Source organism: Aricia agestis, chromosome 16 (genome assembly GCF_905147365.1).
Source record: "Aricia agestis chromosome 16, ilAriAges1.1, whole genome shotgun sequence".
Taxonomy (NCBI): domain Eukaryota; kingdom Metazoa; phylum Arthropoda; class Insecta; order Lepidoptera; family Lycaenidae; genus Aricia; species Aricia agestis.
In genome coordinates, this window is record NC_056421.1 from 10,000,001 (window position 1) to 10,022,255 (window position 22,255).

General features: G+C 37.2%; 3 protein-coding genes across 5 annotated transcripts in view; 2 read left to right on the forward strand and 1 right to left on the reverse strand.

Moving 5' to 3' along the window:
- LOC121734642 (arylalkylamine N-acetyltransferase 1) overlaps positions 1-2,451 on the forward strand; it is a 37,939-nt gene extending 35,488 nt beyond the window's left edge. Inside the window, exon 5 of the mRNA XM_042125231.1 lies at positions 1,729-2,451. Coding sequence (XP_041981165.1) covers positions 1,729-1,912 — 184 coding nt within the window. The 3' untranslated portion in view covers positions 1,913-2,451. The remainder of the gene's footprint in view (positions 1-1,728) is intronic.
- A 5,118-nt stretch (positions 2,452-7,569) lies between these two features.
- Positions 7,570-14,254, forward strand: LOC121734644. 3 transcript variants are annotated; one of them, XM_042125233.1, is made up of 5 exons: positions 7,570-7,753; positions 10,035-10,106; positions 10,990-11,173; positions 11,456-11,667; positions 13,768-14,254. In XM_042125233.1, the coding sequence occupies exons 2-5, from the start codon at positions 10,036-10,038 to the stop codon at positions 13,970-13,972; spliced, it is 672 nt and encodes a 223-aa protein (XP_041981167.1). In that variant the 5' UTR covers positions 7,570-7,753; position 10,035; the 3' UTR covers positions 13,973-14,254. The 3 variants fall into 3 exon arrangements, with proteins under 3 accessions (XP_041981167.1, XP_041981169.1, XP_041981168.1); XM_042125235.1 differs by lacking the exon at positions 7,570-7,753 and adding an exon at positions 9,047-9,065; XM_042125234.1 differs by lacking the exon at positions 7,570-7,753 and having other exon boundaries at positions 9,915-10,106; positions 13,768-14,016; positions 14,064-14,254.
- Positions 14,255-16,448: 2,194 nt separating this feature from the next.
- Positions 16,449-19,732, reverse strand: LOC121734643 (dnaJ-like protein 60). Its single transcript, XM_042125232.1, has 6 exons — positions 19,570-19,732; positions 19,398-19,491; positions 18,471-18,652; positions 17,984-18,157; positions 16,932-17,034; positions 16,449-16,518 (listed from the first exon to the last, which is right to left on the reverse strand). The coding sequence occupies exons 1-6, from the start codon at positions 19,629-19,631 to the stop codon at positions 16,456-16,458; spliced, it is 678 nt and encodes a 225-aa protein (XP_041981166.1). The 5' UTR covers positions 19,632-19,732; the 3' UTR covers positions 16,449-16,455.
- Between the last annotated feature and the right edge of the window lie 2,523 nt (positions 19,733-22,255).

Genomic DNA, 22,255 nt, shown 5'->3' on the forward strand with positions numbered 1-22,255 from the left:
TGAAGACGGCATTTTCTATAATATAAGGAGACTAAAAGATCTTGATTCCTAAACTCTTAAGGTTTCTTCAAATTGTCTGTTTAAGGAAAGAATCACTCCTCTGTAAAGGAAAGAAGGAAGGAACATCAAAATGTATTTTTTTTCTACAGACTAGAGGTAGAAAAAAATACATTTTGATGTTCCTTCCTTTTTTCCTTTACAGAAGAGTGATTATTTCCTTTAACAGACAATTTTTGTGGAAATTATGTGGACCTTTTATGAAGTAATCATAATTCATAGCCAATTTTAAAGGAGCTCCGTTTTAAACATTGATTTTTTTAACATTATGCAAATATTCATAACATCTTATTTCCTAAAACAAAGTGGCCTTTGAAGGCTATTTACCACGTGCGAATACAAACGATCTTTTGTTTTTCACAGACCTTGGTAACATGCAACCGATAATGTTCCAATATCCTAAATCCAACAGCCTTGTCACAATATTATTATTAATCGTCTAACTGGTCATCTCTAGCACGCTAAAATCATTTCTCGCCATAATTGTTTATAATTTTTCCACTAATTACTCAGTTTCTTTCAGTTCAAAGCGTGCTAAATTGTTAAACGGATAGGGTTTTTGCTTTATCAATGAATTGGCAAAAGAATCACGCTTCGAGGAAAATAGATCCGAATAGTTAATTTAATGCGTAATTAGTTAATATTAACTGAATCGTGTACCTACTATTAAGTACATAAAGGTCACAGCACACATATCAACTCGGAAAGGGATCGGCACGGTATCGCCTCGAGCCGTACAATATTGTTTGTATGAAACTGCCTACTGCAACGCACACTAAGCGGAACCGTAACGTAATCACCTCGCCTCGGAACAGGGCCCGTACCACGAAACGGTTTTGAGACTCAAACAATCGTACGAGAATGTTGCGTCCTACTCTAACAAACGAGAAATGACGTTGTTCGTTCGTTTCGTGGTACGGACCCTGGCTCCGAACCGGGATGCGACGCGTGGACGGCTCGTCGTCCACCCGCTTACGGCTCATCGTCCACCCGCTTACGACTCGTCGTCCACCCTGTTACGGCTCGTCGTCCCCGTGTTTACGTCTCCCCGTGCTCAAGCTTACGTTTCTTCGTTCACCCTTGTGCCTTTCCCCTTCCCCGAGCCGTAAGCGAGGCGTCGCCTAGCCGTAACCGAGTTGACGTACATGCGCTACTGATACGCTTTGGTTACGTGCATACGTTAGGTTGACGCCTGTTGACGGCGAGGCGAAAGGCCATACGTTGACGATCCCTTTCCGAGTTGATAATATGTGTGCTGTGACCATAAGTGCTAATTTGCACATAAACCAGAATTTACATCCAGTAGATAGACTTCATGGCCAGCTTAAATTATTTTAATCCAGTGATCCAATCCAGTGCTAGATTGCAACTGAAAATTGAAATAATGTTAATGTGCACTGGAATACACTGAATTGTAATCCGGTGTATTCCAGTACCTGCTTACATTATTCCAGTAATAAGTCAGCGCTGGATTGGATTACTGGATTGGAATAATGTTAACTATTAGAGGAAGAGGAAACAGACCCCTTCCTACGACATTTCCAGACATTTCCTTTTCATTTCCGTAGACTCGAGACATTATTTTCCGCAAGAATTTTCTCCTTGTGTGAGAAAAAGCATGCACAGTTAATTCATAGCAAAATTTAAATGAAATAAACCTAATGTTTTCAGACGGATCGCGCGAGAAATCGGCGCGGACGCATTGCGTATGGACACAACGTCTGCGTTTTCCGCAGCCGCAGCGGAGCGACTGAAGTACAAGAAAATCTACGAAGTGCCGTACGCAGATTTGCCCTATGCCCCGCTACCCGAGCCACCGCACTATGATGCCAAAGTATACATCAAAGAGATATAAACAAAGAAAAATGTTCTCATGTACCATAGAAGAAATTAATTTATAGGCAAATGGAGGGCCTACGTCATTTGGTCGGGTTAAGTTTAGTCAAAGTTAGTCGTAATATTCGGTCGACTGGGTTTGCCATAACACGACTAAATTACGTATGTCCGATAACTGCCCATGAATCAATTTCCTGATAGTATTTTTAAGATTAATTATTATGAACGCCTGCGGGAAAAGAAAAGCAAAACGCGAAAATAGCGCCTGTTTAATTCATCATAGCAATCCCGACAACTATGTTTATAAATTAGGTGTCTCTCTAAACTCCGTAAGATGTTTTCCTGCTTGCAGGCTGTATTAATAAAACACAAAATAATTAAGTTGATAATTTTAAGGGAAATTGGAAGGAATTTAGAATTTGTCGTTGATATTTGTTCGTGTAGAATGTAGACAAAATTTTTATTAAAATAGACGACAAGTTTCAAGTTTTTACTTTGTATAGAGTCAAGATGGCTAATAGTTTAAGACTTTAGTGTATTAAGAAAGTAAAGATGCAATGTGTAGAAATCGAGAGCAGAAATTCGAAAGGTACCTATTTACTATCTAGCTACCATTAAATAGGAAAAAAATATTATGTAATTTACTAGAAAGAAAATGAAACTGTATCTATTACTCTGTTAATCTGTCCAAGTATGCATACAGACATGTTATAAATACTAAATAATTAATGTTAGTCCTAATTAAGGTCATGAAGTAGCTATTATCTAGGATACCTAACATTTGCTCTACTTTTAGCTCTCAACTATTATTTTGCTAAACTTGTGATACTTTTGGCTTGTGATATATTTATTACGTATTTTTATAATTTTATTGACTAAAATTAATTTTGGTACAAACACCAGATATTAATTTATTTGAAATTGTAATAAATAATAGCGCTATGCGCTAAGGTTTAAAAAAATAATAAAAGGAACTTATTATAGTCTTATTTATCAATTTTATCCTATATTAAAACCATTTTATTGTTATTTGGAACATCTAACATTTTCGATTCTTATTTTGTTTGCGCCTGATTTATTTAAAAAGCAAAGGCAAAACGTTATATTATACAAAATATCACTTAAGGCATCGATAAAATTTATTCACAAAACATTTTCTGTATAAAATGCCAACAAGCTCTTATTGTTATATCGATCATGATTTTATAATTTTACAGTATAAATGTACCTAGTAAGCATTTATTTATAATAAAGTTGTACTATCTCCCTGCTTTTTTTATTTTCACTTTTACAAGATATTTCAGTTACAAAATTGCGTTATTATAGTTAAAAATCTGTTTTAGATTTTAGGCGATTCCTTTCGCACATTCGAATAGCCACGGGCGTATACGAGGGCTGCTATTTATGTATCCGGAATTAAAAAAAGAAACAAACATATATCATTTAATATGGTTTTATTGCTTTTCAAAATATTCGCCGCGATGATCGACACACATTTGCATACGCTGGAACCAATTTTCATAGCACTTTTTCCATTCTGATTGAGGTATCTCCAAAACGTGCATTTTGAACGCATCAACAGCCTCTTCGCGGCTCGAAAAACGTTGACCACGTAATTTGTTCTTCGCGTATGGAAATAAAAAGAAATCGTTAGGTGCCAAATCAGGGCTGTACGGCGGATGACCAGTCAATTCGATCTTTTGACCCTCCAAAAACTGAGTTGTTTCAGCTGAGGTGTGACAGCTAGCATTGTCGTGATGTAATATGATTCTGCGTTGTCGGTTGTCCTTTCTTATTTCTTCAAAGACTTCTGGTAAACAAATGGTCGTATACCATTCAGAATTAACCGTTTTACGATTCTCTAATGGCACTGTAGCCACATGTCCATTAATTCCAAAAAAACAGGCGACCATTTGCTTCAAAGTACTTTTTGCACGAGTAACTTTTGTTGGTTTCGGCTCATCTTGGAACACCCACACCGTTGACTGTTGTTTAGTTTCGGGGTCATATGCATAGATCCAAGATTCATCACCTGTGTAGATATTATAAACGGCTTTTGACGTACCACGGTTGTATTTTTTTTATCATTTTTTTGCACCAATCGACACGAGCCCGTTTTTGATCGATTGTCAAGTTGTGCGGAATCCAACGCGAACATATTTTTTTTACAGCCAAATGTTCGTGTAATATCTTATGTATGCTCGTCATACTTATGCCTAAGGACGCCTCTATCTCGCGATATGTAACATGACGATCACGCATTATTAGTTCCCGCACAGCATCTATATTTTGTGGGACAACAGCTGTTTTTGGGCGACCTTCTTTATTTTCATCCGTGAGCATAGACCGCCCACGATTAAACTCACTGTACCAGTGATAAACAGTGGTTTTTGATGGTGCTTCATCTCCAAAAGTTGCGGTGAGTTGAATAAAGCACTGTTGTTGATTTAGCCCACGCCGAAAATCGTAGTAAATCATTGCACGAAAATGTTCACGCGTTAAATCCATGGCAAATGAAGACACGCAATTTTCAAAATGACGCCACAATGGAAAAATAATTGACAGTCACATGAAACAAAATGTATTCTTCAACCAAAGAGTTCTATTTTCAAATGTTGTAATTACTTTTTAAATATTGTTCTTGTAAGTGGCCAGTTCCGGATACATAAATAGCAGCCCTCGTATATAACTTTGATAAGGAAAATAGATTAGATAGATAGATAGATTTTAAAAAGCGGCCAAGTGCAAGTTGGACTCGCCCATGAAGGGTTCTGCAGCAGCCTACATACCTTATTCTGCCTACGGACACGCTCCACAGTAATAATAATTATTAAGTATATTGTAAATAGAAAAAAAATACGTCATGTACCTCGCCGATGACAATCGGAGGGTACATAATATTATATTGTCGATTGGTCAAATAAGATGGATAGTAATGGGGGCCCCCAGGACCCCCCCCCCCCCTCCCCCTATATACGCCCATGCGAAAAGCCAAAGTAACTCAGGATCGTTTGAGATAGGTGGATTCCTGTAAACAACATCAACGCAAGCGATTTTTTAACACGCATATTAACACCTTCGCTGCGGGACTAAAAGAGACGGTTTTTTATATGGTGCGTTATCAGGCCGATTCGCCTTATACTTAAACTCTCCGCCGCTGCGGTATAGGGCTTATTGACCCAGTAAGGTATCAACCGATATAAATGACTGTAACTATGCGAAAACTTAAAAATTTGGAAATCCACCAATCAATATCGATCGTAGAAGAGTTAGTGGTCATGGTGCTGGCTTCGCCCTGCCTACCTAGCATACGCCAACGAGATATCTCACTCTCGAGATAATTAAATTTTGTCATTATGAGACGAGTAACTACTCGTCTCATATTATATCTTGACATTATCTCGACAAAATGTGTTATTTCGATGATAGATCTACGCGAGAAAAATGTTTGTCATGCTAGAGTGAATAGAGATGAAGAGACAAACCATCAAACATCGAGAAAACATGTAGAGTGAGATATCTCGTTGGCGTATGCTAGGTAGGCTGGATTCCTACTATTCACTTGAGAGATACATGCAAAAATATATATAAGGTCTTGTAACCCGATACCGCACTGAATTGTAGGTTTATTTAAGGGAGTTTTAGTGATGGGAAATGAGTTATCGACATATTATTTTTAATATAATTTATTGAAGAAACAAAAATATCTGGCCTGTTATTTTGAAAAAATAACAGGTCAGTAAGGATTTTGCTGTGACTTATTTTTTTTGTCATTTATCAAATAATCTATATCAGAACGTTCACTTTCACGATTTCTTCCTTGCTGAAACAATTATTGAAGCATTTTTCTACATTGTTTATTTGGCCGAGGTATTATTAATGATTTAAGACCAATAAAATATCTCAAAACGTAAACAAATGACTGTGTAAATGCACTACCGTACCACTTCCGATAATTACGTCACAACACTAATATGAAGTAAACAATTCAATTACCTATACCAGTGCGGAAAGGGGTGGATCGACCCTGTGATCTATAACGGGTCTTTCGACCCGTTACCCGCAAGGAATGGAAAAAAATATCAATCAGTGCGTTATCAGGTCGAAAATCCTTAGCATGATTTTAATGCTTTATCAAGTAGCCTAAACTCAAACCTATACTTGTCTTCTTTTAACATACAAAAATACTCATTATACAGCCCCCGCACCATGGGAAGTTCGCCTTTTCTCGCCTCCGCAAAGAGCTCGCGTACATGCATCGGGCGTTTAAGCCTTATAACGCAGCGAACGTGTTAACTAGTATGAAATTATTTCCATTCACACTCACTCTTTGTGTTGTAGATTTATCATGCCAGAGCGATTTTAGTCCCAGGGTAGCCGTACAGACGGATTTCGTGATGTTGTGCGCGAACAGAAGCATCATTCTTCCACCAGTTTATACGTGGGAGAGCCATGCTTCGGCACGAATGGGCCGGCTCGACCGGAGAAATACCACGTTCTCACAGAAAACCGGCGTGAAACAGCGCATGCGCTGTGTTTCGCTGAGTGAGTGAGTTTACCGGAGGCCCAATTCCCTTTCATATCCTCCCCCATTCCCTTCCCTTCCCATCCCTACCCTCCCCTATTACCCTATTCCCTCTTTAAAGGCCGGCAACGCACCTGCAGCTCTTCTGATGCGGCGAGTGTCCATGGGGGACGGAAGTTGCTTTTCATCAGGTGACCCGTTTGCTCGTTTGCCCCCTTCTTTCATAAAAATAAAAAAACCAGTACGAGTGGAAACATAATAGGTAATTATTATTATTATGAATTATAAAAGTAGTATAGCATCACGGGGAACTGGGAAGGTTTTGAGCAATTATTATTGTTCGGAATCGTACATCTTGCAAGCTTTCGTCATCATTCCACGTGAAAAACATACCATCATCAATCCTCATCACCTTGGTGAGTGGCAGTCTTCCACCGTGCATTTTTTGCGTAACATCCTGCCATGCACTGTAAAAGTCAGGAATGAACTGCCACCAGTATTTGAGGACCAATACACGCCATAGGAATTTAGTCCCAGCCCCCAGGGTATCCCACTCTGGGACTTAAATCCCTCTGGCGTGATAATTCTACAACACCAAGAATAAGTGTAAGTGGAAATAGTTTCATATAACATATTAGTTAATCACCTATAATAAAAATCTTCGTGCTAGCTATAGCGCGATGTAGCCGCCAAGCAGCGGCATGTTTTTTTTTTTCTTTTTTTTATGAACTAAGGGGACAAACGAGCAAACGGGTCACTTGATGGAAAGCAACTTCCGTCGCCCATGGACACTCGCAGCATCTGAAGAGTTACAGGTGCGTTGCCAACCTTTTAAGGGGTAATAGGGGAGGGTAGGGTAGGGAAAAGGGTAGGGGATTTATAATATGAAGCATGGATTTTAGGTACTGTACCTATTGCTATCCAGGCCCCAAATTATGTGCGACCTAAAAAAAATATTTTTTGTTGGGCAGCTGGTAGGCTTGGCAGAGGTGACCAAACATTTACATGTACAAGGTATACCACCTTGGGGTACATAGGGCCATGGTCATAGTTGGGTTCAGTATGACGTAACCATATTCAGATACTATTTTTATCGCTAACGGTTGCGCATGCGCAAGTTACTTAAAAACACGCTATCTGGTTGGTCGTGCCGCGTGCGCATTTGTTTGTTTGATAAAATACCGGTCAAATGCTTAGGTAGTGGTTGAATAAGTGAAAATGAGTGTAGATTGAATTGGCAATTTACTATTTTAGGTAGATCTTATCTTATCAATAAACATTTTTAAATGATTCCTCAATGAAACGACGGATGGTTTAAAGCACACTGGATTTCAGGTAATTTTGGTTTTAAGAATATGCTAAACATTGCATGAAGTAGAATAAATTTAATACTAGCTGACCGGACAAACGCTTTTTTGGGCTATACGTCACGAGTAGCACATAAAATTTAATCAAAATATGTCCAGCCTAGTCGGAAGAATGTGGCAACATTGGCAACAAACACCGCAACATGGGAAATTTATATCTTACTTATATAATATTCTCGTGTCACAATGTTCGTTCCCGTAGGTACTCCTCCGAAACGGCTTGAGCGATTCTCATGAAATTTTGTGAGCATGTTGAGTAGGTCTGAGAATCGGCCAACATCTATTTTTCATACCCCTAAGTAATAAGGGTTGTTCACATTATTAAAAATTATTTATATGTCAAAACGTTTGCCGGGTCAGCTAGTTAAATATACTTATCTATTAGATTTTAATGTCATAAAAAATTATCGTAAAGTTAACAGTAGAGTTATGATGTATAATTGTCGTCATAATAATATTGTGTCGCGACTTAAGAGGCCTCATTGGGTAGAGCCGGTAACTCGGAAGTCGGAACTATTGAGATTACAATGTCAATTCTCTATTGATGTAATGATGTGATATTACGGCTCATCTAACATCAACTTAGATAATAACGACACACTTTAGACTTTAGAGGCAAACTCATAATACTTATATAATAGACAAAAACATAATACCCATTATGTACTACTATTTTAAGAGTTTAGCTCTTATCACTAAAGTGCAAACGCACTCATCAGAACATTTTGCAAAACAATAATAATAATTTTATCTATTGACGCTTCACACCACGTCAGTCTGGCCCCGTGCTAAGTACCTGAAGGACTTGTATTACGGGTACCAGACAACGGAAATATATTTAATACTTGTATACTATACATATTTAAGATTTTTATTATATGATATGATACACATATTTAATAAACATCCAAGACCCAGGAACTTTTGAAAAACTTTTTGTTCCGTCGGCGGGAGTCGAACCCGCGACCCCCGGCTTGAGCTACCAACAGCCCACCAACTAAGCCACAGCGGTCGTCATAATAATAATTCTTGATATTTTCAACAACACAGATTAAATTGACAAAACACTCTATCTCAGAATTTTAAAACGTGTGAAGTGTGTAAAACTTAACAATAGATACTCGTATTTGCATTTCTAAAGAGTGTTCATGTGAAAAATACACACCTACTTACATATTTATCGTATGAACAGAATAAACACTGTCGCCATAAGTGAGTACCTACGGCATTTAGAATGGTTCTGTGTAGTGTAGTGTGTACCTAAGGCAAAAGGAAATCGGGTAGAAGTGATACTGGTTTAACCTAAGTGCGGGCTCTATAATCCTTGCCTTTAAAATATATAGAATAGTACTGTCACGTTTCGTACTTCTTTCCCATAGAACTGTGGCCTGTGACGTATGTGGAAGACTCTAACGGCCGTTCCCGATAATTGATATATCTCTGGTTTTGCCCTACTACGGCCGTTCCCAATATTTGATCTATATCTGGTTTTGCCCTACTAGAGATAGAAATAGCTCACAATTGACATAAAATATATGTCTCTAATGTCTAATCTGAGCTATTCCTATCTCTAGTAGGGCAAAACCAAAGATAGATCAAATATTGGGAACGGCCGTTAGAGATTGGAATAGCTCACATAAAGACAGTAGAGACATAATATATTATGTCAATTCAATGTTAGAGCCTGCGATCAGTTGTATGCCAAACCAGTGATAGATTGAATATTGGGAACGGCCGTTAGAGTCTCCCCAACCAACCCGCCCGCCGGGCGCCGAGGCTTTATCACTTATCAGTGGCCTCAGCTCAGGCCTGCTTTAGCCCGGCCGCACATTATCCGGAATTTCTGATCAGAAAAATTCGGACGCCCGGCGGAACGCACTCTGTTCATACATTTTGTTGTAGACCCCGCTCACTATCAGAATTTCTTACGTGTCAAAATGTATGAGCAGGGCGGGGCGTCCGAATTTTTCTAGTCAGAAATTCGGATAATGTCCGGCCGGGCTAAAGCTATAGATAATAATAAAAGAAGATACTTTTGAACAACGTTATTTTTCTATACAAAAAAAGTTTGCGGTCCACTACATCTGAACAAAAACGTGTTTGTGGCCCGTATGAAAGAAAGGTTGAGTAAACCACCAATTTGAATCAACTTGATAGAATACCGTACGACCGTTGCACTTGCATTTTATAGTAAACACGTTGTAATAAATACAAACCAGTTAGTCGTGTATTGGTAATTGGTGTTGCAGAATGAGTGCGCAGTACACCATCTCCGCTGTAGAGCCGGGAGACGATGGAAGTATCATGAAACTGCTGAGAAAGTAAGTTACATTTATCTTCTAAAACAACACAAACAGAATAATTGTTTTGTCCATGTCTGTCAAGAGATATTTTTACGTATCAGACTAGGACAAGTATAACACAATATTACTAATAAAATATAATATATTATTGTACATTCACGCAGTGAATAACTATCCAAATATACTGTCTCTTCCTCTCATTCGACCTTCTTAATATATCTACCAGATAGAGAAAGAAAAATTAATTCTTGTATAATTTTTGCTGCATGTTTTTTATCGGTAAGTGTTTTTTCGTGAATATTTGAGTTCCAAAAAAACCTTCCTCGCCCACTATGACTTTATAATAATTAATAATATAAGTGGAAAGTGGATAACCCTTGCAACTCTCCTGTCAGTACTTATCAAACTACACACAACCACTAAAAACTTCACGTTATAATACTCCCCACTCCGGTTTCGGTGACGGTGGCCGGTTTCATTGAAACCAGACCAGGTACGCAGGAGTAATTTTATTGTGCCCAAGTGTGTGCGCAGTACACAAGAGCACTCTCTATTCCTTTACTCTCGTAACCCAGTGGGACGGAAGACCGACACGACTGGCGAGAGATGAGGCGCAGGACCGACTTTTTACATGCCCATCCGACGCATGGCTCATCTTACTTGTCAGACAATCAGGTGATCAGCCTGCATTGTCCTAACCAAACTTGGAAACAACACGTTTCCAACGCGGGATTCGAACCCACGACCTCCGGAGTCGAGAGCGACGCTCTAACCACTTGACCACGGAGGCGTTACTCTAGCTATAGCGTAACTTAACGTTAAACTTAACGTTACTCTAGCTATAGCCATAACACACTAAACTACAACAGCCTTACTAAGTAAAATAATATTGTAATTTCAGGACATTCTACGTGGACGAGCCTTTGAATCAAGCTGTTGGGCTGATCAGCTCGGAAACCGACACTTGCGCTGAGCTGGACGAGTACTGCACACACGCCTTACACGAGGGAATGTCGTTTAAAGCGACTGACAACGAGGGAAATATAGTTGGCGTCATTATAAACGGAGTGTACCCTTTGGCTGAGGTAAATAATAATTCTTCTAGAGTTACAATAACTCGTGAAGGCCAAACGCGAAAATCCAAGTTACTTACAGTTTTACTAATTTGGCTCAAAAAGCGTTATGGACAAAAGATATCGTAATACTTATTTCTGGAGATGGTCTTAACTTTGGACACTAGCATTGAATAATAGATCCTTGCTTACTCCTAAAATTCAATACCAACTTTTCTAGTTTCAACATTACTAGTTACTACTCATCGATCACCATTCGTTATACTTTTTAATGTGCTTTTATAACCATTACAGGATACCAACGGCAACGACCTCCTAAGCCAAGCACAGAAATGCCCGAATCCAAAGTTCCAGAAGATTCTTTACATCCTGGCGAAGCGGGAGAGCGGAGCGAGGTTAGCAGAACAGTATCCAGAAGACAAACATGTGGTAGAAGTAAAGGTGACAGCCACAGATACTAAATGGAGGAGAAAAGGCATCATGAAAGCCTTAATAGAGACATCAGAGTGAGTATTTTTAACCCATCGATCGTGGAATAACGAGACACGATAGCTTATCTATTGTTATCGCGGCCGGATGCGGCCGCTTAGGGCTTCATGAATTAATAGAGAGCAAGAGAGCAATCAATTGAGTAGCTTGCTCCTGCAACCACTAAACTGGAGGTAGGTACCTACTTGAAGTTGGAACCGAGCGACACGCGACAGCTGCAGACGACATGTCGTCGCGACACTACTAGTTTCTATGTATTTCTATGAAATAACCTGCGCAGCTAGCGACACTTATTCATAGAAATACATAGAAACCAGTAGTGTCGCGATGACACGTCGTCTGCTGCCGCTTTATGTAACGGGTACGGGCTTCTAACTATAGTACCTTTAGTTTAAGGCAATAAATGCGCTGGTAGCTATGAAAGTTGCTTAACGGCCGTTCCCAATATTTGATCTATCTCTGGTTTTGCCCTACTAGAGATATGAATAGCTCACATTAGACATTAGAGACATATATTTTATGTCAATTGTGAGCTATTCCTATCTCTAGTAGGGCAAAACCAGAGATAGATCAAATATTGGGAATGGCCGTTAGTCAGTAATAACGTATTTTTTAACAATGTAATTATTAACATAACATCCAAAACATAATATTATTATTATAATTTGGCGGTGATGGCATTACTATAAATTGTTGATTAATCTGTACACCAACATAAGTGTTAGGTTGGGTTGCACCAGAGGCGTGGTTAAAGTTAAAGTTATCGTCAAAGAGGTTGGGTTGCATCAGAGGCGTGGTTAAAGTTAAAGTTATCGTCAAAGTTATGGTTAAGTATAGTTAAGGCTAATTTAACTTTAACCTTAACTTTGACCACAGAATTTGACAGAAGACCTTGCTGGTCCGGCAAGGCTTTATAAGAACGTGAGCGGGGGCGCTGCTGGTAAAGGAGAACTGTCAAAAATGGCTTTTTTGTATGATGACAGCGTTAGTTCCTTTTTTCTCCACATGCATTTAAAGCCTTGTCGAGCTCTATGGTTATGGTTAAATGTGGCGTCTTGATGGCGTTCATTTTTAACTTTAACCATAGATTTGACATTTTGCACTGTAGTTAAAGTTACAGTTGAATCGATGATTTCTAAAACAACGTAACTAACATTTTTGCCGAAATCGAGTTTATAGCGATTTTGGATTTAGTCTATGGCCATTAATAAATTGTGCATTAAAACAACACAATTGCTTTGCGTTTTCTATGTAAATTGAACTACTGAAAATACCACTTAGTGTTAGAACAACATAACTGACTGACATTTCTCTTCGGTGATTGTTAGAACAACACAAGTGCATACAACGGGGATTGTCCATTTTTTTTAATTTTGCTCATTACAAAAACATTTCGAGGAATAAGGTCAGTGATCGTTTTTCTGTATTTAAACGAAAAAAATACCCATTAGTTACTTATATTTTTGAACAAATACGTTTAACCTTTGTTTGACCTTCAATGGCGTAAATTAGCAATAAATTCGACCAACATTACGTTTCGAAGTTTTGGTACCGATAAATATAAAAAAAATTGAAGATATCAAAGAGTTAATTTCTTATGTTCCTGATACCTTTAAAGACTTCTATGATGAAATTTTGGAGTGACCAACCACAACAGTAGAAATTGTAGATGAAGTGGGAGATGATGCATACCTAGAAAAGTAGGCATAGGCAATAGCAACATTATGTTATGATTTTAAGATTAATAAAGTTGAATAAATATGAGTATTTGAGTTATTATTTTATGTTACAATAGTTTCTTGGTTATCAAAACAACACAAGTAACAGATTTAATGTCAAAAGCACATAAGTGAAAAACTTTATTATCCATTTATTTATACTAAAATAAAATAAAAAGATGTATAAAAATACATTATTAGGAGCTATATATACAGAAATATAAAATATAATATACATAATTATAAATTACTTGCATTATCAAAAATTATCTAGGTTTTTGTGTCTCCTGAAAATTTTACTTTTAGTTACTTATGTTGTTTTAGAAATCATTGATTCAGTTATAGTTAAAGTTAGTTGGTGCAACCCCCCTTTAATGGTTACTCTATTTTTTTTTTCAGGAAAGTCATCAAAGAACGGGGCTACAGATTAATAAGATTGGACACGTCTAGCGCATACTCAGCTATGTCGGCCGAGCGACTCGGGTACACCTGCAAATACAGAGCTCTGTACAGGGACCTCAAGATGGACGGACAGCCACTAATAGTTCCTGAACCACCGCACTTGGAAGACTGCGTGTTTATCAAGGAGTTGTTCCCGTTATGAAGCAAAAATTGTCATAAAAATGCACTGCAGTTTGTGTACAAAATGTTGGATATAGTTTTCCAAAAAAGTACTGTTATTTCTGTAAAAATGAAACTTTTGACATAGATTATTTAAAGGTATTAAAGTGTTGTGAAATAGGCTTTAATGAGTAATAACTAATAACTAATAATTTACTTAATAATTACGAAGATAATAATGAAAATCTTAATGCACGCGCACATTTTGACGGGGTGTACGCGTTTTCTATTATTTTTTTATCTATCGCCAAGCAGGGGCCTTACTCCCGAAACTGATATCGATTTCGATTTTCGAAAGGGATGGGAAGGGAATTGGGCCTCCGGTAAACTCACTCACTCGGCGAAACACAGCGCAAGCGCTGTTTCACGCCGGTTTTCTGTGAGAACGTGGTATTTCTGCGGTCGAGCCGGTCCATTCGTGCTGAAGCATGGCTCTCCCACGTATAAATAAGTAAGGTGCGTCGGACGGACCATTATTTTCCAAATAAAAACTAACTTTTGATGTCGGCATGCAGGGATACAAATTTTGCAAATACTAGAATATGTGATATAATATTATGTACCTATAAGTACTTATGACAATGTTAAGCAATGATATTCTATGTTACTAACGTAACTAGATTGGAAGTTTACGGTAGCAACGCGTTGCCACTTCGAAGATGCCTGCAGGCATATCTCACATACATAATGACATAACGAATATATGACTTGACATTGTCTTTTGAACAAAAAAGTGGTTACGCATTTCTGAGAATCTTTTGTAAGACATTGCTACTCTAGTATTTTAGAAACTCATTGATGTTAAGTGTAACTACAAAAGAGAATTTACATATTTGTTTAATGTCAAGATGTTCCTAAATGAAAATAACCGTTTTAAACCCACTAAAGTAGAAAATGGGCACATGCATCTAAAGTTTCTAAAGAAATGTATTTTTATGGTATGACGAAAAAACACAAACATTACATAATACCACCATAATACTTCATATTTTTCGTAACCTTCTAATAATTTTAAATAACAATACAACGTTGCCATAACGACGTTGACAAGACGCCATGTCAACATCTCGATTTTGATACGATTTTGTTCCGGAATTCCTACGCGTTACAATGACATCAAAAACGAAATCGAAATCAGACTCGTATCAAGTTGATATCAGTTTCGGTGGTAAGGCACCTTTCGGTTATGAAAAATATATGAAAATCTAGCCTGTTCAAATCTAAATAATAACTTACGCGTGCCCTAAAATAAGTTAAGAAATGTGTACTTAACTAGAAAAAGAATGCGAGATAAAATACAAATATATTTATTTTGTCCGTTTAATTTAAAATCCTACATACATATTATTATACATCCACTCAATGTACACAATATTTACAAGTATATGTACAGATTTGAGGTAGATAAAGACTGATATCTACAGTAAACTAACATTTTTAAAGTCAAATAAATTAATAATTATAATCAACAGTCTAACAAAAAACAAGACTCATAAGATTTAAAGTTAAATATAATTATATTTTGCTAAAGTGTTTTGTGTAATAAAATTCGAATTGTTGTTAATTTTGGATAACTTTGTAAACAAGTATCAAAAATATATTTTAACAAAATATAGTTTCTCCAAAACTAATCAATAATCATTGACATTTCGCTTTTTTGTACCAAGAGCAAAGTCGCAATCCGTTGCTTTTCGTTAGGGCGACGCGTCAACGAAAATATATCGTTTTTCGTTTTACAAATATAATATTTATGACACAACATGGATGCGTTGACTACGGACGCAGCGTTTCAGGTCTACTCAGAAGTGCAAATTCCAATGGTCGAGCCATTTCCTACTTTAGTTCAAAAGATCGGGGCTTCTTTCGTTCGGGGGTTCGGAGTAAGGTAATTTCTGAACTTTGCGCCGTTTCGGAGCAGGCCTCCTGTTTTGTTACAGTAAAGGTACAAGTTGGAACCGAGCGCCACGCGACAACTACAGACGACGTGTCGTCGCGACACTACTGGTTTCAAGCGCAGCTAGCGGCACTTATTCATACAAATACATAGAAACCAGTAGAGTCTCGACGACACGTCGTCTGCTGCCGCTTCATGAATCATGTAGCCGGCTTCCAACTTGTACCTTATGGCTTCAGTCTCAAAATCAGCAGCACGCGGCGTACAACTTACAAGACTGCAACTATACATTGTCACGCGCCGCCGCCGCTCCCGCCCCGCTGCCCGCTGATTTCGAGACTGAAGCCTAATATTTTAGCTAGAGCGATTTATTGTGTCCACGTAGCGTCAACGCAACGCATACAATGCGTTAAGCTTAGAACAAACCTACGCATCAATGACGGAGCGTCACGCGTAGGTTAAGCCTTAGCTTTATTCCGTTTGCAACGACGCGACACAACTGAGCAACGTTATCTCACTTAGCAGCAGTAATAAACATCCTAAAAAAGAGGAGAAAAGAGGATAAACATAATTTATCCTCTTTTCTCCTCAGCAGCTGCAGCTATCAATTTGTCTAACATCATTTGAGTTTGCATCTGAAATCAGAAAATTAACCATTTAGGAAGTTATTTACAAAATGCCGTATGGAAATTAATCTTATTACTGTACTCGGGTTACTTAAACAAGTTTCGACTATTTTTGGTCCACATTAATGCAACTTCTCTTTTCTATCAAATTACATAATGGTATTATCATGAAACGACAAACAAAGTACATTGAGAGAGAGAGAGAGACTGTGGAAGTGGATACATGCAGAAATTTTATAAAATGTAGTTAAACTGTATGCAGAATACCAGTGCAGCGAGCTAGCTTGTTGGCTGCTGCGTATAGCTGAGCTTGGGCCAATTTTGACATCACACAATAGTATGTACGTATTGTGTTTTACATATTGTGTTGTGTGGTGACAAAATAAAAATGTTCTTATGTTCTTATTCTTAAACTATAATACCTCATTGGTCTTCCCATGTGCAGATGCTCTAACTCTGTTATATTCCTCTGATATTTTCTGTTGCTTCTCTTGCAAATGCTTCTGATGTAAAAAGTATGATTTTCTGTAAATAACAAAAAAAATAATGACTCTTGGTATCAGTGTTTTTAAGGTTGGGTTGCATCAAAGGCGTGGTTAAAGTTATGGTTATAGTTAAATATGGCGTCCTTTAGCTTTAACTTTAACCTTAACATTAACCGGAGAAATTCACAGATGTCTGTTGCAGTTTTTTTTTATTGAAGCTACAGGTAACGGGATTGAGTGTATAAAAAATTTAATTATCCGTACAAATCGACAGGAAAAATATAACAATGTAAAACATAGTAAATTTTCAGATATTGGTACGTATGAGCGGAGGTTAAATATGGCGTCCTTGGACGGCTGGACGCCATATTTAACTTAAACCAAAGATTTGACATTTTGCACTGTAGTTATACTTAAAATTAAAGTTACAGTAATAGTTAAAGTTAGTTGGTGCAACCCAACCTAAATATTTACATGTTATAAAATTAAGTTTATTTTAATGTCTGTTGATCATAGATATTTTTACAGATTTTAAATTCAGTTTTTAGCAATAGCTAGTAAGAGTGCATTGAGCCTATACAAAGCTTGTAGGGACAAGAATGATGAAGAATTGACCTATGATGATGTTTCTCATTCCGAATAATTTCTTGCAACTGAAAGTGCTAGAGATCAGCAGGGCTAAAATGGTCGCTTTGGAGAATCATATAATTAATCATAATATGATTAATTTTTAAACTCCACTTTGCGTGCAATTCATATAGTGATTCACTTAGATTAAAGATTGGTCACGCGCGCGAGCGGCGCTCGAGACCAATCATTGATGTAAGCAAATCACTATATGAATTGCACGCAAAGTGGAGTTTAAAAATGAATTATATTATGATTAATAATATGATTCTCCAAAGCGACCATTTTAGCCCCGCTGGTATATAGGTGAATTGAAGAATTCCTACAAATTTAACAGATTCAAGTAATTAAATAGTACATACTTTATAACAACATACTGCAAGATGACACCTATAACGGCAATTCCGAGGGCAAGTGCTATGATGGCAAAGTTAGGCACCTTCTTGATTCCCTTGAAACCGTAGTACGCATCTGGATCTACCTGAGACTGTCTCCGTGGTTCGTTGTAAAAATTATATTGCTGGTTCGCTGTTTGACTGAAATGATAAAGCACAATTTGAAATTTCTCTTGTACTGATTACCACAAATAAACCAAATAATTATACATGAGGTTTAAAAATAAAAAAAAGACAGTGAAGTCTGTACTTATTTAAAAAAAAGTGTTTTCATTGTAACACAGACTTCAGAAAAAAAAAATATTTTAAAAACACTACTAATAACATAGAGAAAATATACAATAATATTATTACAAAATTGTTTTAGTTAGAAAAGAGCCTCTTTTGTAATGGTTTACAAAGTTTCATAGGAGTTATTACAAGATATATAGAATTTTATAATATAACAACTTACTTGTATGATTGGTAATTATTATAATTATTGCTTCTGTAAACATACTCATTGCCACCATAGCTCACATAAGATGTGTTATCATATTCCGCTCGGCTGCCCGGTTTTCCGAGAACATTGTAAGCTTCAAGGATTTTAACAAACTTCTCTTGTGCTTTTGCATCTTTGTTTTTATCTGGATGGTACTGAAAACATACATAAAGCTACATTAAAACAAGTGCAACAATCAACATAATTACAAAAAGTTATATTTGTTGTATATCTATCTATTTTTCAGCATATTTTGTTATCACAGCGGCAACATAAATACATCATCTGTAAAGGAAATTGTTACTAATGGCAGCCATACTTGCTATGGTCTATCGAAGAGATCCACCAGTGCAGGTACGCTGGAATGTGTGTGGGATTTGACCTGCACAGTTTTTTGGAACTGTGCAAGTGACCGGCGCAAAATCGAAAATCAATTCTTTCGACTGGCACCTGCGCAGGCATACCTGCTCAGGTGACCTCTCCGGTAGACTAAGGTCTAAGGCCAGAGTAGACAGAATGATAGAGTATGCCGACTTAGAGTTGAAATTTTTAAATTTGACGTATTATGACGAAAATCGTCGATAGGGTTGTTAACTTGTTACCTACGAATTTAAAAATATGACATATTCGATGGACGTGTTCCTCTTTGGTCGTGTTGTTGTTTGTGTTTTGGCACATGTGATTAAAATTGTCAGAATCCAATTTTGAAATCTTTATTTTAAATATTTAAAAATAAATTATATCAGCCAGCGCAAGGCACAATCCGTTCATAATCCTAGTGAAACCCGACGAATTTGACAGATATTAAAACCTGTCCGTTTCTTTGCAAGTAATTGAATGCATAATATTATATACGAATTACTTTCAAGTATTTCGTAATCAATAAAACTAAGTTCCCACCTGCTTACTCAATTTTATAAATGCATCTTTGATGTCTTTGTCACTGCAGTCTTTCTGTAAGTTGAGGGTCTCATAATGCGTCTTTCGCCCAAAACTGTAAAGATTTTGTTTGTGTAAGATAAAAGACGAAACACTTTATTTTTAGAACACCAACAAAGTAGTCCATACTTACGAGGAATATCGAAAAAAAGTACATAATGATTTTTTATGAAGACTTCTTTTTAATGCAAACATTATAACATAATCTTTTATATCTTTTGTATTTTCATGTTTAGCAGTCAGATAATCCTATAATTTTTAATTTATCACCAAAAATTTTGAGATGTATGAAGAATGAAAACCAAAACATATTTTTACAGATGTCAAATGATTGACAGATGACATTTGTGTTTTTTTTCTTAATATGGCACTTCGGCTATTTAACCATGGGCCAGTGTCGAGTATATTCTGCCGCCATAAGAAAAAAGGCCGCAAAGTGATATTCGCGTATTTTCAGATTTTGAGTCCACTGAACTAAGTTCAGTATTGGTGGGAAAACAATATCATATTAGGTCGCACAGCTCTCGGTTAGAGACTACAGAGCAGCCCTTGATTTATGTATATGCAGTATAGCCTATACTACCTATCAAATCAAATCAAATCAAATCAAAATTGTTTTATTTCTGAATAAATTTAAAATAAATGTTTTCAGAAAGTCCTACATGATGCCTACCACCGGTTCGGGAACTAACCCGGCGAGAAGAACCGGCGTAAGAAACTCGCACGGGGCCCACTTTTTTACCAAAAAAAGTGAGAAAAAATTAATCTTTTAAAATAAAGTTTACAATTTTGTAACTAAATATTATATACAATATCCACATACATAATTGTAAGTCCTAATATAATGAAGAAGTAGCCTTGCAAGAAGCCATCCTACTCCCAAGGTGTGCCATCGTTTATGAAATCATTGACCTTATAATAGGCTTTGGCACACAAACGTTCTTTAACTACTTTTTTAAATTTATTAATGGAAAGATTTTGAACGTTTTCTGGGATTTTGTTGTAAAGGCGTATACATTGACCTTTAAAAGATTTACTGACTTTACTAAGTCTGATCACCGGCATATCTAGCTTGTGCTTATTTCTAGTATTCCTAGAGTGAATGTCACTTTTAACTTTAAATTTACTTATATTTTTTCTAACATATATTACATTATCCAAAATGTATTGAGAAGCAACAGTTAGAATACCAATTTCTTTAAATTTATCTCTCAGAGATTCTAAAGCAGACATTTTATAAATAGAACGTATGGCTCGCTTCTGCAGCACAAATATTGTATTAATGTCGGCAGCGTTTCCCCATAAAAGGATTCCATATGACATCCTACTATGAAAATAACTAAAATATACTAATCGTGCCGTATCTTCGTCAGAAATTTCCCTAATTTTTCTGACTGCATATGCTGCAGAACTGAGCCTACCTGCAAGATTAACAATGTGAGGACCCCACTGTAATTTACTATCAAGTGTAATACCTAAGAATACAGTGTTGTCTACCAAATTCATCTTCTCATCATTTAATACTACATTGGTTTGGACTTGCCTAACATTGGGCAAAGTAAACTTTATACATTTTGTTTTACTAGAATTTAAAAGTAAGTTATTAACATTAAACCAATGTACTATTTTTGAGAGAGCACTGTTTACCTCGTCGTAGTTCGACTGTTGTCGCTTCACTTTAAAAATAAGTGAAGTGTCATCAGCAAAAAGCACTATCTCATTATTATTATCCTTAACTAGATAAGGTAAGTCATTTATATAGATGAGAAAAAGAAATGGGCCTAATATAGATCCCTGTGGGACACCTAATTCTATTTTGGTTCCTTTGGACCTTTTACTATTAACCTCAACCCTTTGAGTCCTATTTTTAAGGTAAGAAGTCAAAAGGCTGAGAGCAGAGTCTTTAATTCCGTAGTGGCGCAATTTCCTGATCAATGTAGCATGCTCAACACAATCGAAGGCTTTGGAGAGATCGCAAAAAACACCTAAGGCATCCTGCGACTCCTCCCAAGCCTCAAAAATACTGCAAAGGAGTCCTATACCAGCATCCGTTGTGGATCGACCCTTAGTAAATCCGTATTGATTATCATGTAATAAATTATTAGAATTAAAATGTACTAGTAATTGTTTTAAAATCATTTTTTCAAATATTTTACTAAAGGTCGGTAGAATTGATATAGGCCTGAAATTCGTGGGATCCGATTTAGTTCCGGAATCTATTCTATACATAAATCAAGGCCGGCTGCTCTGTAGTCTACAACCGAGAGGTGTGTGACCTCTGTCACCTCCCTATACTGTATAGGCCATGGCCTATGGGCGGCAGGCGGCAGCGTCCTATGACGACTGGCGTCCTAGGAGGGACGGCAGCGTCCTAGGATGGCGACAGATTACGTTCATGGGACGGCGAAATTAAAGTGGCCTGTACTCAGGGCCGGATTAACTGATATCTTTTACGAGTATCTAAGACCACTTTAATTTTGCCGCCCCTATGTACGAACTCTGCCGCCATCCTATGACGCTGCCACTCCCTCCCCCGTCCCCCTTAGGACGCCATAGGATGCTGTTGACCATAGGCCATGGCCAAAAATACTTCCATACATAAATTCAGAGTTGCCTATACTCATCTATTTAATATACTTCTATACTTTTTATATTATATACTTATTAATATTACTAGCTGTTTGACCGAGCTTTGCTCGGTATCCGATGAAAATGACATTTTCTACAAATGATTCCTAGCTAGATCGATTTATCGCCCCCGAAACCCCCTATATACTAAATTTCATGAAAATCGTTGGAGCCGATTCCGAGATTCCAAT

Coding starts and splice junctions, on each gene's coding strand:
- LOC121734644 (XM_042125233.1), top strand. CDS start 10,036: ATGAGTGCGCAGTACACCATCTCCGCTGTAGAGCCGGGAGACGATGGA. Junction 10,107..10,989: donor ATCATGAAACTGCTGAGAAA/GTAAGTTACATT, acceptor TTGTAATTTCAG/GACATTCTACGTGGACGAGC. Junction 11,668..13,767: donor GCCTTAATAGAGACATCAGA/GTGAGTATTTTT, acceptor TTTTTTTTTCAG/GAAAGTCATCAAAGAACGGG.
- LOC121734643 (XM_042125232.1), bottom strand. CDS start 19,631: ATGTTTGCATTAAAAAGAAGTCTTCATAAAAAATCATTATGTACTTTT. Junction 19,492..19,569: donor ACTTTTTTTCGATATTCCTC/GTAAGTATGGAC, acceptor AAATCTTTACAG/TTTTGGGCGAAAGACGCATT. Junction 18,653..19,397: donor TTATAAAATTGAGTAAGCAG/GTGGGAACTTAG, acceptor GTATGTTTTCAG/TACCATCCAGATAAAAACAA.